This window comes from Amblyomma americanum, chromosome 1, assembly GCF_052857255.1.
Source record: "Amblyomma americanum isolate KBUSLIRL-KWMA chromosome 1, ASM5285725v1, whole genome shotgun sequence".
Taxonomy (NCBI): domain Eukaryota; kingdom Metazoa; phylum Arthropoda; class Arachnida; order Ixodida; family Ixodidae; genus Amblyomma; species Amblyomma americanum.
Window position 1 is genome coordinate 15,963,023 of NC_135497.1, and position 16,257 is coordinate 15,979,279.

The window sequence follows — 16,257 nt, forward strand, 5'->3', positions numbered from 1 at the left end:
TCTTTGAAATGGTGCGCAAGACATGAGTAAAAGAATTGCCACGTGACAACTTGTGCATGCACATGCATAAACTAGTGGCCATGCGAGCATGGTAATCGGCTGCGCCAGTGAAATAATTTGTTCTCACGTACTGTTTCTGTTCCAGGTATCGCGAATTATCTCATCTTACCTTGCCGACCTAGTTTCTTGGCGACCACGAGCCACTAAACGGCCGATGGTCAGCAGTCAGCCTGCGCCGCTTGGATATGTTTACGAAGGCCTGTTGCGACTATTCGAGTAGCTGTTCGAAAGTACGCAGTTGCGCGTACTTGACGCTACATGCAAGATACGGAAGTGCAGAAACGCCTGCACAAAGTACTCTATCTCTCTCTTTCGACACTACAGCGGTGGCCTGGTGGATTGAGCATCCGCCTCGCACGCGGGAGGTGCGGGGTTCGATCCCCAGTGCCGCCGGGTACCCACCGGTGATACAATGGGTACAAGCTTTCCTCTGCCTGGTGCCCGGCTCCTTTAGGGTGAAATGCTTGGGAAATGGGTCGTTGACCCCACCTTGTGCAATGAAAACTACCTTGTGCCATGGCGCTCTTTGGCTAAAGCTGCCCTTGCACCATAAAAAAAGATCATCATCATTTCTTTTGACAATGATGCCTGCCACACTTTAGAAACGTTCACTGCCATGTGTGCTGCAGTTAGCTTCATACAGAGACACCTCAGTAAAGAACATTCTGATTCTTCAATCACAAGCTGAAATTAAATGACAAAATCGCAAAACTACTAGAGAAAGAAAGGATCAGGCGTAATGGATCAGTAGTGTAACTTGAAATTTTACTTGTACAAGCAAGAAAACTGCCATTAGGCAGGCCTCAGAACGAGCTCTACAAACAGACTAAAATACACTTCACTGTACAAAACCAAGACCTCGATTCCAGTTGATCACCGATGCTGTAAACGTTTATGCTACTGTGTTGACCTCAGGTATTTGGGTCATGTCAGTAGTCACTACATTGCTTATATACACATTCAGTAGCAAGAAAAAGAAATAAATGTATTAGTGTGCACACAATGTGTATGTAAATTTGCAAACAATGCGAGTTAGACGTACATATATATATATATATACTCTTGAAGTGGACCACTTATATACAGAAAGATCACACTATAGTTCTTCAGACAGCTATAGGATCATATATGAAGCTCTACACTAAGTAAAAGCTGCCATAGTGACAGGTGTGTTACCAAAATAGCTGACTGGAGGAGCAGTGGTGTTAGATCAAGAGCTAAAGTCATTGAACGTGGTACTCCCTCGATGGAAAGAAACATGAACAACCCGGTGCCAACACGCTCCGCTGTTTCAATTTCTTTTCACTGCGCTTTTACTTCGGTGATAACAAAAAGACCCTAGACTCGTCCATGATGCACTCTAGGATGACTAACGTCTTTTTCCTACCACCCATGTAAAACCGTGATGAAGATAAATTCCAAAAGTGGGGCGGTTGGTGCCGGTTTGCTCGCATTTCTTTCCATCGAGGTAGTACATGTTATTCACCGTAACCCATAACCTGAACCCTGATTTTTCATACTACCACACGAGTGATAAAACCGCAGTGTGAGTGATAAAACAACTGTTTCAATGCTAACACCCTCCCGAACCAAGCCACTTGCCTACATTTTGCATTGCAGTGGTGATAAATGCAGAAAAGAGCTTGAAATGTGCCATAAAAATCGTGCACACGAACTCAGTACATTGTTAGTATATTTTCTTATCAATTCAGCTAAATATCCAATAGCTATTTATACTTTCTCTTCTTCACAATTGTCTTGCACATTACAACAAATATTTGTAACACCAAGAATAAATTTGATGCTTGCAATATCTCAAAGTATAAACATAAGTAAAAATACAGCTATCGACTTTCACGCCAATTTTCTCTGATGGCGTGTTTGCACACCACAAGTGAAAGTGCCAGTAAATGTGAAGACCAACCATTGGAGACCAGTGCTCATCCTACACTGAAATAAGTCCAGCTCTAGGTCTGCATTAAAATAATGACAAACAACACACTCTGATGCCTTCAGCTGTGGGCTTCAACCATGCCGCGGTAAGCTGAACAGTGATGTGTTTTTTTGTGCCAGTGCAAAAAGCATCTAACATTAGGCTATACACAGCATCATTCCTGTACTGCTACCAAGTCTGAAAGCTTTTCCAAAAAGATGGCAGTAACTGTTCTGAGTGATTTCATCAAAACCTTTATGAGTCAAAATAGATATAGTAGCAAAATGAAGTTGGTTGTTTTGAGGCAGTGGTCTGTAAATAGGAAACCCTTCTGCATCGTCTCACCAGCCCCACTAACAACCATACAAATGAACACGCATAAGGTAGCCTTATTTTGGATGCTACTGTTGCACTAACTCTATAAATGGCTCAAAGCAACAGTACGAAGAAAGTAAACTCTATTTCTTAGCAGGGAAGTGAATAGCAATTGCAACTGCGTCATCTCAGTGAAGGCAATGTTTTGCGAGAAGTATGGACAACTGCATTGCATTTTGTATCTCTAAGCTTGGTTTCACTCTTCGAAAAGTGCTAAACAGTTTTCCTGGTCATAGCAGAGCTTCCAACTGATATTCCAGCACACTGAGAAAAGATATGGTAGTATCACTTGTCAGCACTTGGCAGCATGGTTTCTGTGAGCAAAATATCAATGAAAATGTTTACACCAGGTATCTATGCCATCTTTCACACATTATCCATGCTGGCCCTTCCCTCTATGTATATTAGATCACAGCTGCATAAATGACAAATACAAATAAAGCACTCAGAATGGTCTAAAAACAGCCTATGGTATCAATGGCTCCCATTGCTCACAGTTACAGATCCTTGACACCAAAACATTATTAATGCACCGTGAAACCCACTACATGTTTCTTACTGGTGGAATAAGTGGCAAACACATTTAAACACTAAAGGTGTCACTTCAGCAAATGTGGCTGTAGAGCCTCTAGTGGCAGAACTTTGCGTGCCATATTTCCTGCAAAAGACTGAAATCTTGAGGGGCATGGCACAAGGCATAACCATCCAGTAGCTGGTAAAGCACTGATGTGGTGCCTTCTAGTTAATATATTGAAACAAGCGGCCTCATCGGCAAGTATGTTAATGGCATCTGGATCAGTGCTTAGCTTACTGAACACAAGCAGTGCTACTGTTTCTTTGGCACGGGTTGCATGATACTGGCCTCATAAATGACGCAAGACCTCAAAGTCCGATCGGCACATGCACTCACTCCCCTCTAGAGAGTTCAATATCCCCTTGCCACAGAAATAAGGAGCTTCATGCAGTACCAATAATTCTTTTTAAAAGCAGAAGTTTAACAACTTGAGCACAAAAAATAGCACATATATAGCTATAAAGAAGGAACGGAAACTGAGTTCTTTACCTGCAAACTCTAACCATTTTACATGTATAGTATAAAACTTACTACTACCATTACCTAGTCAATGAATGCACTTTAACAACACCAGAAAACACTAGCTTCACTGAGACAACATAGCAAAGCATTCTCATGCTATTTATAGGCTCGACCCGTCAGTGCACAAGTTTGGGAAATATACTAGTAACTTGAGATTCTACACATGCTGGTGGTGAAACGATAAAAGCACAGTGCGTACTATGAAAAGATTAGCTAACGAATGATACATGTGACATAGGTGAGCAATTTTGGTCGCAAACACAAACCATCAAAATATAAATAATACGCAAAGCAAATCACAATACCTAATCTGAGAAGAGAACAAAGATGAAAAAAAAAACAGTTGCTTGAGGCTGCCAAACAGTGGAACTTAAGTTTAGATTTTCATACTTACTGCCATTGGTCCCCAAAGCAGTGAGCAAAGTTTGCTGACGTCCTCAGCCATTGTCCTCTAATGTATACAAAACGGGTCCCAAGGGGTGCCAGGGAGAAACCTCTGAACCTCTATAATAGAGCTTATTTCCTTTGGTGAGGCTCTTCCCATAGCTACATATAGGAGCAGGCAGAGGCATCGCTTAAAGCATACAGCTGTTGTGACCCATGCTATATATTGTTCAGAAATTGCCTGGAGCAAGTAAAAGAGTTTACTTGCAAGAATGACTTCAAGAGCTAGTCTTCAAGTAATTACAGCACTACAAAGGTGCAGCATGCTTCCACGAAAGGTAACAATGTGAATCTCAAGTCCAGAGAACTCAAGTAACTCATGAATGCATGCATATTTGCTCAGGTTCTCTGTGGAGCAATAAAGTGTTACGAAATCCAATATCTTAAAAAATGGTTGGTTGAAAGCACCCTGTGAAGGTCCACGAACAGAAGAGTGCATTCATGCAGGCATGAAGTACAAATAAATTCCAGAATGGGACTGTTCACACACCTTGTAGAAAGCAGATCGAGATTGTAATCAATCACATTATCACAGAAAACCAAAGGTGGCACCATAATTAGCATCCTCATCATTTCATTAATAGGAAGAAATCTGCACTTATTTTTCTTAATTATTGTTTTTTAGCCATCATACAGTTACTCAGAATGCAAGAATTTGTTCTGAAAATCATTACCTCCGCTTCACAGGTTTGCAGTTAAAAGCAATAATTTGTGACCCTTGTAGAACTGCTCAGCCTGTTCGTCACATTGAAAATGGTGTTCATATCCAGAGCAGCAGCCCATTCACTCATTTGCAGGTGCAACATTTCCACACTGCGGCTCCAGTGATTTTGTCAGCCCCGCAAAAGCGTGCAATGATAAGCCACGAGCTGAAAACACCAATTTTGGGAAGGGTTATCCCCTCCAAAGTTTTCGGGCAGAAGCATGCGTTTCCCCCTTGACACCGTCTGAACAAGCACTAAGCACACTGTTAGGAACAAAAATGACAGGTTATGTAGCTGCTCGATGTGCAGCCACGGCTGCAGGCAGAAGCAGTGAGTCTCGCAGGCCCTCAGCACTTGCGCGAGCAGCCACACTTGCGCACCACTTCCACGTGCTTGGTGTACGTTCTGCCCAAAGGGCACACCATCTTGACACTGCGCCGCTTGGTCTTATGAGCACGGCAGCAGTGATCCCCGCATGAGCCAATGCACTCAGCCATCTTGACCTTCTTCTGTGACCGACAGCCATCTTCCTCGATGTGGTCACGGTACTGCTCCTTCTGGCACGTTGGTGCTGTAAGAAAACAAAGCCATCATCTCAGTTTATTGCTGTTGCAATGTTGAACAGTGACAAAATCAGCAGGGTACACAATTGCTTAAAGAAACCTGAAATGGATTGCATGCACAATAGCACGGATTTTGGGAATACAGCAGACCTCAATGTTTGAGGGGTTCATTTGCGTCTGACGGAGAAACATGAAAGCGCAACCAACATTCCTTGCCACAGCTGACTTCACAACTGCACCGGAACCCAGGAAGGGCGCCAAGTTGCGAGAACTGGATGCACCACCAGCCCCTTCAGCGTGAACAAAAACAGCGAGTTTCTACAATCTCAATGATGCGTCTTGGTAAAAGAAAGAATCGCACACTTTTCGAACAGTGTAGCGCCTACAACTGCACCTGAGATCCTGGAAGTACTGTACTAGTGATCAGAGCAAGATCTGAATGCATGAACACATTTGGGTTTCAGATTTTAAAATTCATACTTCTGCAGAAGGTTCGTAAAGCGTCTGCTTCTGTATATATGCCTCAGAGACGAGGTGCACTGTATGTCTGAGGGATGTACGGCTGAGTACAGAGACGAGGTGCACTGTATGTCTGAGGGATGTACGGCTGAGTGTTTCCTCAGGGCATGAGTATGGATGTCATTTTTTTCGCATAGCAAATTCTCACCTTTTGGGTATATTTATTTTTTTGACGGTGCAGAGTTAAAACATAAGCAGTGCAACACAACTGCATGTAAAAAGAGGCCACACAGAAAACACCATGCAGCACAATTGGACACCAACAAACAAAGGCATTGGGCAAGGTGGCACCTGAGGAACACACTATTCACGAGTCCTTTCATTTAATTTCTACAGGCGAGCGAAAGCTGTGCTAAAAGCTATCGAAGTACCAATCCTTTCTTGCTGGCTTTGCACTGACTACGACATTTCTCTTCTGTTTTTTTTGGTTATATTGTGTCCCTGCAAAATCTTGTCATGCTCACTGGGGATGGAAACCAATCCTGGTCCTAACACCCAGGAACTGACCCAGATTTCAACACTACTGCAACACCCAGGAACTTCTTGCCTAAAACTGTGAAGGCAGCAGCTGATGATAGTGACACAAAAAATGAAAACAAGTAATATAAGGAATCTCTGGCAGCCATCAATGCCAAACTCGACAAGGTGACACATCTTGATGAAAAGATTAAAATAGGAGAGGAAAAAAACTGGATCGCTTGAACAAACGATAAAATACTATTTGCGTCATGCAGACAGCCTAGAAGATCAGAGTGGGCGCTCCAGTCTTATTTATCTGCAGGCTCCTTGAGCACAAGCAGGAAAAAGCAGAAGGTCTGGAGGAAGAAGAGATGAACATGATGCTTAAAGAAAAACTAAATATAAGTACCTCTTGTGTCAACAGAATTGATCGCCTAGGAACAAAGAAAGGATATAAAACATGGCCTGTTTCCCTAACACTACACAATAACTGCGACAAAGCAAGAATTTTTAAACAGTGCAGGAACTTAAAAGGCACCGCACAGTCAGTCATGGAGCATTTTTCATTGCGTGTTCGAAACAATTGCAAAAAGCGTTGTAAGTAAAACCCAGACAATGGCAAGAAGTTTATGCCGGTGTTTAATAAAATATAGATCAATAACTTGCGCTACTGGGATGGAGAAAAAGATGGCACAATTCCTGTACGCTGTCAGAAAACAGGATTTAAACCCACCTCTTTTAACCTTAGTCATAGCTAAGATAAACACAAGAGATGTGTTGAATATAAAACACTAGAGCTGGAACCTTTCTTTCTGAACACTCTCGCGACATTGTCACAATCAGCAAAACATAGCTGCCCCCAAGCATTGCCAACAATAGCTTTATCCAACCAGGTTACTCAGTACTGCAAAACGAACGATGCTCACGTGGCAGAGGCATTGCCAATGAGCATATCGGTATGTTGCCACAACATGATGTAGAAGCACTCTGGTGCGTGGTGAAGGCTTTGTCCTGTCAACTGCTAGCTCCCTTGTTGCACCTTCAGTCAAGCCGTTCACAACAAAGCGATATTGACGATGTAGCTGCATGCCACATTCGGACAACAGATGATGCAGTGTTACCAATAGCATTGCTACATCCTGCATCCTATTCGTGAGTTTTTATTGTTGTATTTTGCAGTGTCATGACAAGTCACTGTATTGCCCTACCTGCTTGGGCCATTATTATGGCCTGCAGTATCAGTAAATAACTAAATAAATAAACTGAACCTGAGGAGTGTATTGTCTGTACAGGGGGTTTGTACCGCTGCCAAATGCTGGCTTGGAACTATTGAAAAATCTACAAGCATACATGCAGCGTCACATATGAGAGTGCAATTGAAATTGTCCTGACTGGTGATTTAAAACTTCCTGGCTTAAATCTATCTACTCTGGATGGTCTTCTAAGCGATGTTACATTCGATGACATGCCTCTTGATTCGCGTTCGATTTCTACCTATCACAGATTACATAGAAACCTGCACGTGCCAATTTGACCAGCAATAGCTCAATAGACTCGAAGTTTTTAAATGACATCATTTCAACAAATTTAGTCTAATATGAGGACACAGAAGGCTGATCTGACAACACTGCCATATTTGCGCACTACCGCTATCCCTGCCAAATTACGCAAGCAATTCCATATCGCGAGTTTACCATTGGGAAAGAACGAACTACTTTAGTGTTCTCGACCTTCTTGATTATTCATTTTGAGACTTCCAGAAATGTGCTGCTGATAAAAGGGTGACTACAAATGAGCTCTGGTGTTTGTTTAAAGGCTTGGTCAAGCACTATCATGCAACATTCCCGAGAAAAAAAAAGAACCACTAAAGTGAACCCTTAAATAATGCAAAACATCATTAATTTGAAGCGGAAAATCGCCAGACTGAGAAACTGAAAAAAGATATCTTTTAAACAACTCCCCCGGTAACATGCGGGTATTCAGACGGACATTAAGATCCACAATAAAATAAGCCAAACAATCACTTGAACAATACACTTAGTAACTTTATAAATGATGCACCAAATCAGTTTTGGCGGCTAAAAAGAAGATTAATATTGTTTTATCACCATCAGAAGCCTTATGCACAGCACTAAAATTTAACGACTACTACGATCCTTGCGAAACACAGCAAAATTGATAAAAAAGGAAAAAAAAACCTCTTATTCTCCTTGGTTTCGGTGTCTGTTGGCTTTTGTCATGCTTATTGGAACAAAGAATTTTATCCTACTTCTAGATGTAAGATTGGTTGAACCTGAGATGATTGGTAAAGACCTTTCTTGACGGCAGCTCGTGACTGAACAGAAACACAAATAACGAAACAAAGGACAATACTGACCTGCCCTTCGTCCCCTAACTTAGGTTTCCGTTGTTTGCCGATCTGACACCAAGATAGTACTCCCAGACATTGACACCAAAATGTATAGTGGCCACAACAATATTCCAAATGAGCTCCAAAGAAGGTATGCTGAGTGAAATGCGAAGTCTTCGTTCACAGTCATACGAAATCTCTACACAGCGGCACAATTACTTCTGAGTGGAAAATTAATCAGTTATCCCTATCCATCAAAGGGGCAATAATAATGTTATGTTTAACCACAGGACCATCTTGTTAACATGCATTGTGAGCAAAATTTTGGAGCATCTCATACTAAATGATATGATGACACTTGTAAAAGCAAAGAATTTAATTGACAGTAACCGACATCGCTTGAGAAAAGTCATATCCACGACAGCAAGACAAGTATTTTTACAACTCATCTAACATTTCAATCGCGACTCATATTCTAAGCTTCTCTATAAATTGGATAGAGTTCTTGGTAGTAAAGGATTATCTGATTACTTGCACGATTATTTGTCGTGCTATAACCAATATATCTTTCTTTAGATGGACAACCTTCTGACTTGTCAAAACTGTCGTTTGGTGTCCCTCCAGGCACAATTCTGGCTCTAATTCTCTTTTACTTTTTATTACTGATACTGCACATAATGCCGACAGTACTCTTCATATGTTTGCAGGTGACTGCATCGTTTAGAACGTAATGAATTGCAACAAAGACTAACGAGCTCTGAGCAATGTACTTGCAGAGATATGAGCTGTCGATACCTGTCGGACAGTTATCCACGTATACCGAACAGACTGCATAATGAAAATTACAAAAAATAACCTTTCCTTGTCCACTACGTCCTCCATAGCTACAATGTAAAAATAATGAATTCGAATATCTTGGCCTATATAGTCTCTGGGAAATTTAAATGAGTTTTTTTGTATCATTGAAAGGGAAATAACATTTTTTCCCATCATTTCTTACCCTGTATAGGAGGTGATTTTAACACAGACATGAGCGCTAACAATTCTGCACAATAAGAATTCACAATAATAATGCAGGCTACGTGCTTCGAAAACGTCATCAATAGACCTTCACACATAACCCACAAGTCTTCTTTCCCAATCAGCCTTTTTATCACGATTACAGTGTGCCTCTTACTGTGGAACGCTTTGCGGTAGCCATCAGTGACCATCTTCTATTTTGTGCGCATTGAGATACAATTCTATTCTGCACATACCTCGAATTATCATTGACACTTCATTTCACGAAAGACACGTTTAGAAATTGCATACATTTAGCTAGTGGGCTGGGATCCTGTTTTCACAAGCGCTATTCTGATACTGATGTGGCGACACACTCTGCGCACATTTCCGCGCAGCCTCCACCTTGTTATCATCCGGCCCAGCGTAGCACGACCACACGCTAAACTGCGTTCCCGATAAAGCACAGCGCCACCGCTACGTCACCGACGGTGGCTTCAAAAACAGGCTGCCCGGCTGGGAAGGGCGGCTGTTTTCTTTTCGCTAAGGGAACGAGCGTAGCGTCGGTATGCTCGTCCGCTGCCATCGCTAATAAACAGTTGTTACGTTTTATGTTAGGATTCGTCCTTCTACTGAATGGCATCCCACGGTGCTTATAATACGTACTTGCGAATTTTACTACCAATCTATCAAGAATGTTTTCCTACCGCTGAAATAAAGGTGCCAAAAAATAATCTCAAACAATGGATGTTTCCAAGACTTCTACGACTCGTGAAAAAGATTTGATTCGATTCAGGGGGTTTAACGTCCCAAAGCGACCCAGGCTATGAGGGACGCCGTAGTGAAGGGCTCCGGAAATATCGACCACCTGGGGTTCTTTAACGTGCACTGACATTGCACAGTACACGGGCCTCAAGAATTTCGATTTCGCCTCCATCGAAATTCGACCGCCGCGGCCGGGATCGAACCCGCGTACGTCTTTCGGGCCAGTAGCCGAGCGCCATAACCACTGAGCCACCCCGGCAGCTCCGTGGAAGAAAAGAAAAACACAGGATGTTCTCTAAATTTATTAGAACCAAGGTTACTACACTGTTAGCCCATTTTAAAGCCCTGTGCAATCACTTGACCAATGAAATTAGGTCAGCTAGGACGACTTACCACAATAACCTGTTTGATAAGGAACACTCCCGTAATACTAAAGAAAAATGTAATCGTCTTAATTTGCTTCCTAAAGGGCCCCAGAAAGGTGCTCTCAATAAAGTTGTGGCATGCCTGGGATATTAAAAGACGCTGCTTCACAAATGGAATTATTTTGATGCGTTTTGTGGAAGTTGAGTTACATGCAGTCAAAATTTGAGCTTCCCCGTCTTCGCGCATTCCCCTCTCCTCTCGCACGCGAAAACGTCGGAGCTCCTCCGCCGGCCCCACCCACTCGGCCCCTCCCCTACCTCCACCGGCGCACACGGATTGACCGCGGCTGTGGTAGCTGCCTGACGTCTGAAAGGATTTGGCGCGGTGGACCAATGATCACCCCTGGCTCCCAACGTCACTTGCACGGCATGGTGTCGTATGCCAGGTTTCGTGCGAAAGCCCGGCACGGCACGTCGTCGCGTGGTGCGGAAGCGGGAATTTCAAAAAAAAATGTATTGTAAATTTCCTGCTCGCTTTTGAGGTCTCGTACGCAGCATGAACGCTCGGCGGCCTGTACTCTACATAGTGCGAGCATTTTAAAGCCAAGCTCAATCAAACACCCCTTTATGAGGCCCTTTAAGAGAATTATTCGACCAAATAAAATTACAACCTTGAGAGTTCAAGGTATCGACTAATTGAATTGTGCTTGGGCAGAGATTATAATGATTTTTTTTTCACTGCAGTTGGAAGTTACTCTCATAGCCCTGACTGCTCGATGTTTTCGGGTGACAGAATTTCAGTAGCCCTCTTTTTTGAACTGACTGATGAAAATGAGGTGTACTCTCTTCTAAAAACCTTGAAACACCTCTGACAGGCTTAGACTCTTGCAATATCCAAATCCGACAAATAAAGTATGTTTTACATGAAATAGTGCCATGTGTGTGTGTGCGTGTGTGTACTTATGAAGAGAGCTAAGTCTCCGAAATCAAGGTGCATAGGGGAATGTTAAATTTTTTTATGTGTTGTGCTTATCACTGGGATAATATTTCCTATATTAATATACAGCTTAAAGAAAATTACTTATAAAGCAGCAGAAAAACAACCATGCCGCCGGTGGGATCCGAACCCACGACCTCCGAATATCGCGTCCGGTGCTCTACCAACTGAGCTACGGCGATGTCTGTCCAATCTGCTGCTTTCGTGGGTATTTGTTTATTGGATGTAAGCGAACCTCGAGAGTGTTCACCAGCGCCACCCTCGTCCATAGCGGCGGATGTAGCACGTCCTGTAATACCGCGAGTGTGCCGTGCAACGTTATCTAACGGCGAGGGTGGAAACTGCGAGAGCCCTCTTATGCTACCTATGGCATCAAGACAGCCAGAACCGAGACCCTCGTTAAGCTATTAGCAGACAAGGTAAAGGAAATGGGGGGCCCGTCTGACAAACTTATGAAAGGAGTCAACAGTCTCTGAAACCAAGGTACATAGGGGAATGTTAATTTTTTTAATGCGTTGTTCTTATTATTGGGATAATATTACTTAGATTAATCTATCGCTTAAAGAAAATTACTTATAAAGCAGCATAAAAAATTAATATGAATTAGTCCAGCTAATCCAGGATATACAAAGCAAAAAGCGAGATTGAGGCCTCCACTGACCCACGGAGCTGGTTGTATGCCTTTCACTTCGTCAAAATGAACGGAGTTTGCAAAGTTGTCAACGCCAATGAACTCTATGAACGCCGTCGGCTCACTTTTTTTTCTTTGGTTTTTGATCCTTTTGCCGCCGTTTAGTAAGACGTGTCTCTCGTGATTATGGCGTTTCAGCCGCTTGTCTAGCCTTGTACTTTTCTATCTTCGCTGCTTTTGAGCCAACTCCCACGCTACCACTTCTGGCTCCTCTCCTTCCAAGGGGAAAGGTCAGACGACGGAGGCAGCGCGCGGCGGCGACGACGGCTGCAGCAGCAGCGGCCACCTGCGCTCCGCGTGACGTCACTCGGTTTCACGGTCAGACGACGGAGCCAGCACGCGGTGACTACGACGGCTGCGGCAGCAGCGACCACCTGCGCTCCGCGTGACGTCACTCGGTTTCACGCATGCACAGCTGTGGCAAATCTGTAGTGTGGCTCACGCGAAGCCCGGTGTTGACGAGCCTAGTGAAGCTTTTCGCTTCAGAAACTACCATGCCGCCGGTGGGATTCGAGCCCACTACCTCTGAATATCCCGTCCGGTGCTCTACCAACGTAGCTACAGCGACGGCTGTCCAATCTGCTGCTCTCGTGGGTATTTATGTTTATTGGATGTAAGCGAACCCTGGATGGATGGATGGATGGATGGATGGATGGATGGATGGATGGATGGATGGATGGATGGATGGATGGATGGATGGATGGATGGATGGATGGATGGATGGATGGATGGATGGATGGATGGATGGATGGATGGATGGATGGATGGATGGATGGATGGATACGGCTGAGCCCTTTACATCGGGCGGTGGCTCAAGCCACCTAGCCATGTCTTGTGAAATTTTACTCCTGTCTTGCTTTTAGCCACCAATCAGATAACCTTCGCTTGGTTACTTCTAACCTCTTAAAATCCACTTTCCCTTCACTATCCCTAAACCCCAATGCCTTGGGTAAGTCAGCCCCGCTGCCTTCCACTGTAGGGTGAAGCCCTTTACAGAAAAGTATCAAGTGTTCAGCCGTTTCCTCCTCCTCTCCGCACGCAATGCACAAAGTGTCTATCTCCTGGTACCTGACTCTATACTTCTTAGTCCGCAAAACTCCAGTCCTGGCCTCAAACAACAAAGAACTTCCCCTACAATTATCATAGATATTTTCTTTGACAATTTCCTGTTTAAAGGTCCGGTATGTTTCTAGTGCCGATTTCGTCAGCATCCCTGTTTTCCACAAAGCTCTCTCTGTTCCTTTAACCTTTTTCTTAACCGATAATTGCTGCTTTGCCCCCTTACTGCTTTCCAGATATTTGCTTGTCAATTTTCTAGTTCGCTTTCTCCATTTCGTGTCAACATTCTTTATATACAGGTATCTGAAAACTTTCCTAGCCCACCGCTTTTCCTCCATCCTTCTCAATCGTTCCTCAAATGCTATCTTACTGCTAGCCTCTCTGCTCTCGAAAGACGCCCATCCCATATCACCCTGTACCCCCTGATTTGGTGTATTGCCATGTGCTCCCAAAGCTAACCTCCCTACTCCCCGTTGCCTAATTTCCAGCCTTGCTTGAACATCTGGCCTCATACACAGGACCGCATTCCCGAAGGTCAGGCTAGGGACCATCACCCCTTTCCAGATCCCTCTTACCATCTCATACCTATTGTAATTCCACAGTGCCCTATTTTTCATGACAGCTGCATTCCTACTAGATTTATTCATTACATATTTTTCATGCTCTGTCAGATACTCAACACTGTTATTTATCCACACCCCAAGATACTTGTACTCATTCACTACATTTAGCACGAACTCCTGTATTCTATGCTCGCCGCCCTCTTCATTAAATGTCATGACTGCAGATTTTTCCTTACTATACTTGAAGCCTAATCTATCTCCCTCTGTACTGCATATGTCTAACAACTTCTGCAGGTCTTCCTTGTTGTCAGCCATTATCACTATATCGTCCGCATATATTAGTCCCGGTAATGTCTGTTTAATCAATTCCCCTTGCTTGAAAAAAGATAGGTTGAAACCTAGTCCGCTCCCCTCTAGCTTGGCCTCCAAACCTTGCAGGTACAACATGAACAACAAAGGGGACAGAGGACATCCTTGTCTAAGCCCCCGCTGTATCTCTACAGGCCCTGATACATTTTTTTCCCATTTTATGAGCACTCTGTTACCTCTATATATATCTTTTAAAAGATTAATTACTCCATTTTCCACATCCAATGTGCCCAATATGTCCCACAAATGCTCCTGAGTAACGTTGTCATAGGCTCCCCTAATATCCAGAAATGCTAGCAATAAGGGCCTATGTTCCTTTTCCGCAATTTCTATACACTGTGTCAATGAAAATAGATTGTCCTTCAACCTCCTTTGTTTCCGGAACCCATTCTGTAGTTCCCCTAGGACCCCCTCGTTCTCCACCCAAGCCTGCAGTCTATCCTTTATAATTTGCATCACCACCCTGTAAACCACAGACGTCACTGTTATGGGGCGATAGTTACTTACGTCTGCTTTGTCCCCCTTTCCCTTATATATCATGTTCATTCTACTTAATCGCCATTCATCGGGGACTTTCTCATCCACTATCATTTTGTTCACTACCTGTATTAATGTTTGCTTGGATTTTGGTCCTAACTTCTTTATCAACATAATCTGGATACCATCTGGTCCTGTTGATGTGCCACTAGGAACCTTCTTCTCTGCCCTTTCCCACTCTCCTTGCTCAAGTGAAGCTATTGCTGTAACCGGTCTATCCTCCTTCGATAAATTATGTACCACGTGCTTTGCTGAAAATTTTTCCGTCATCCTTGTTCCTATGTGTTTTATTGCTTCATCCCCTTCTAGTCGAATACCCTCATCTGTAACAATAAACCTTTGTTCTAGCCTAGTTTTATTACTCATTGCATTTAGATGTTTCCAGAATTTTTGGGCTGCTTTTCTATCCTTTTTATTTACTTTTGACATCCATTGGGCACCCTTTCTTCTAATTTTCTCATTAATCAAATAGGATGCGTCCCTTCTACACTTTATGAAGGTATCCCATTTTCTGTCTACTTCAGGTTTTGGTTCCCCCCTCTTCTTGGAATATCTGTGTTCCCTGGATGCTTCCTTGCGCTTTTCTATTGCCCTCTTGACCTCCTCATCCCACCAACTCTTGGGTTTGCATCTTTTCCCTTTTAGCTTTACTCGCACCTTAGCTAGCTCTAGCTCCAGTAATAGAGTTAATTTGGTATAAGTCCATTCTGTTTCACTATCCTCCAAAATTACTTTCTCGGTTTGTTTGGCTGCTACTTCCAATTGCTTTTCTGAGTAAAAATTTCCCCCTGATTGTTTATCTTGATTCAGTCCTACAATGCTTTTTCTTCTGAAGCTCAACTTGATACGCTTGTGGTCACTACCTAGACTTCTGGAACCATCTTCATCTATGCTCATTACCCCTAATCTGTTATACATCCTCTGTGACATTAGTGCATAATCTATCGTCGAGTGCAGACTCCCCGCCTCCCATGTTATGAGCCCTTCACACTTCTCGGTGCTGTTGCATACAACTAAATCATGCCTGTCACACATGTCCTGCAGCATGCTTCCTGTCGAATCCGTGTACCCGTCCAGGTCTTCTATGTGTGCATTCATGTCGCCTAATATAATTATCTCGCCCTGTCCTCCTAGCTCATCAATGTCGCTTGCAATACATTCTAACATTTTCCTGTTTTCCTCTTTGGCATTAACCCCTGTCCACAGGTATACAAAGCCAAGGAGTGTTTGCTTGCCTGCCACTGTTCCTTTTAGCCATAAATGTTCCCTGCATCCCAGTCTAACCCTTTGAAAATTCATACTTTTATGAATGAATGCCCCAATTCCACCTCCCTTTCTGCTGCCCTCTGTTCTATTGCAATATTCCCATGCGTAGTCTGGGTTACAGGGTGGTTGCTCCATGTCTCTAA

General features: G+C 43.3%; 1 protein-coding gene across 1 annotated transcript in view; it reads right to left on the reverse strand.

Annotated features, from left to right (window-relative positions):
• Positions 1-804: 804 nt before the first annotated feature.
• sli (slit guidance ligand) overlaps positions 805-16,257 on the reverse strand; it is a 408,240-nt gene continuing 392,787 nt past the window's right edge. Inside the window, exon 34 of the mRNA XM_077643187.1 lies at positions 805-5,183. Within this exon, the coding sequence (XP_077499313.1) occupies positions 4,960-5,183 (224 nt within the window). The 3' untranslated portion in view covers positions 805-4,959. The remainder of the gene's footprint in view (positions 5,184-16,257) is intronic.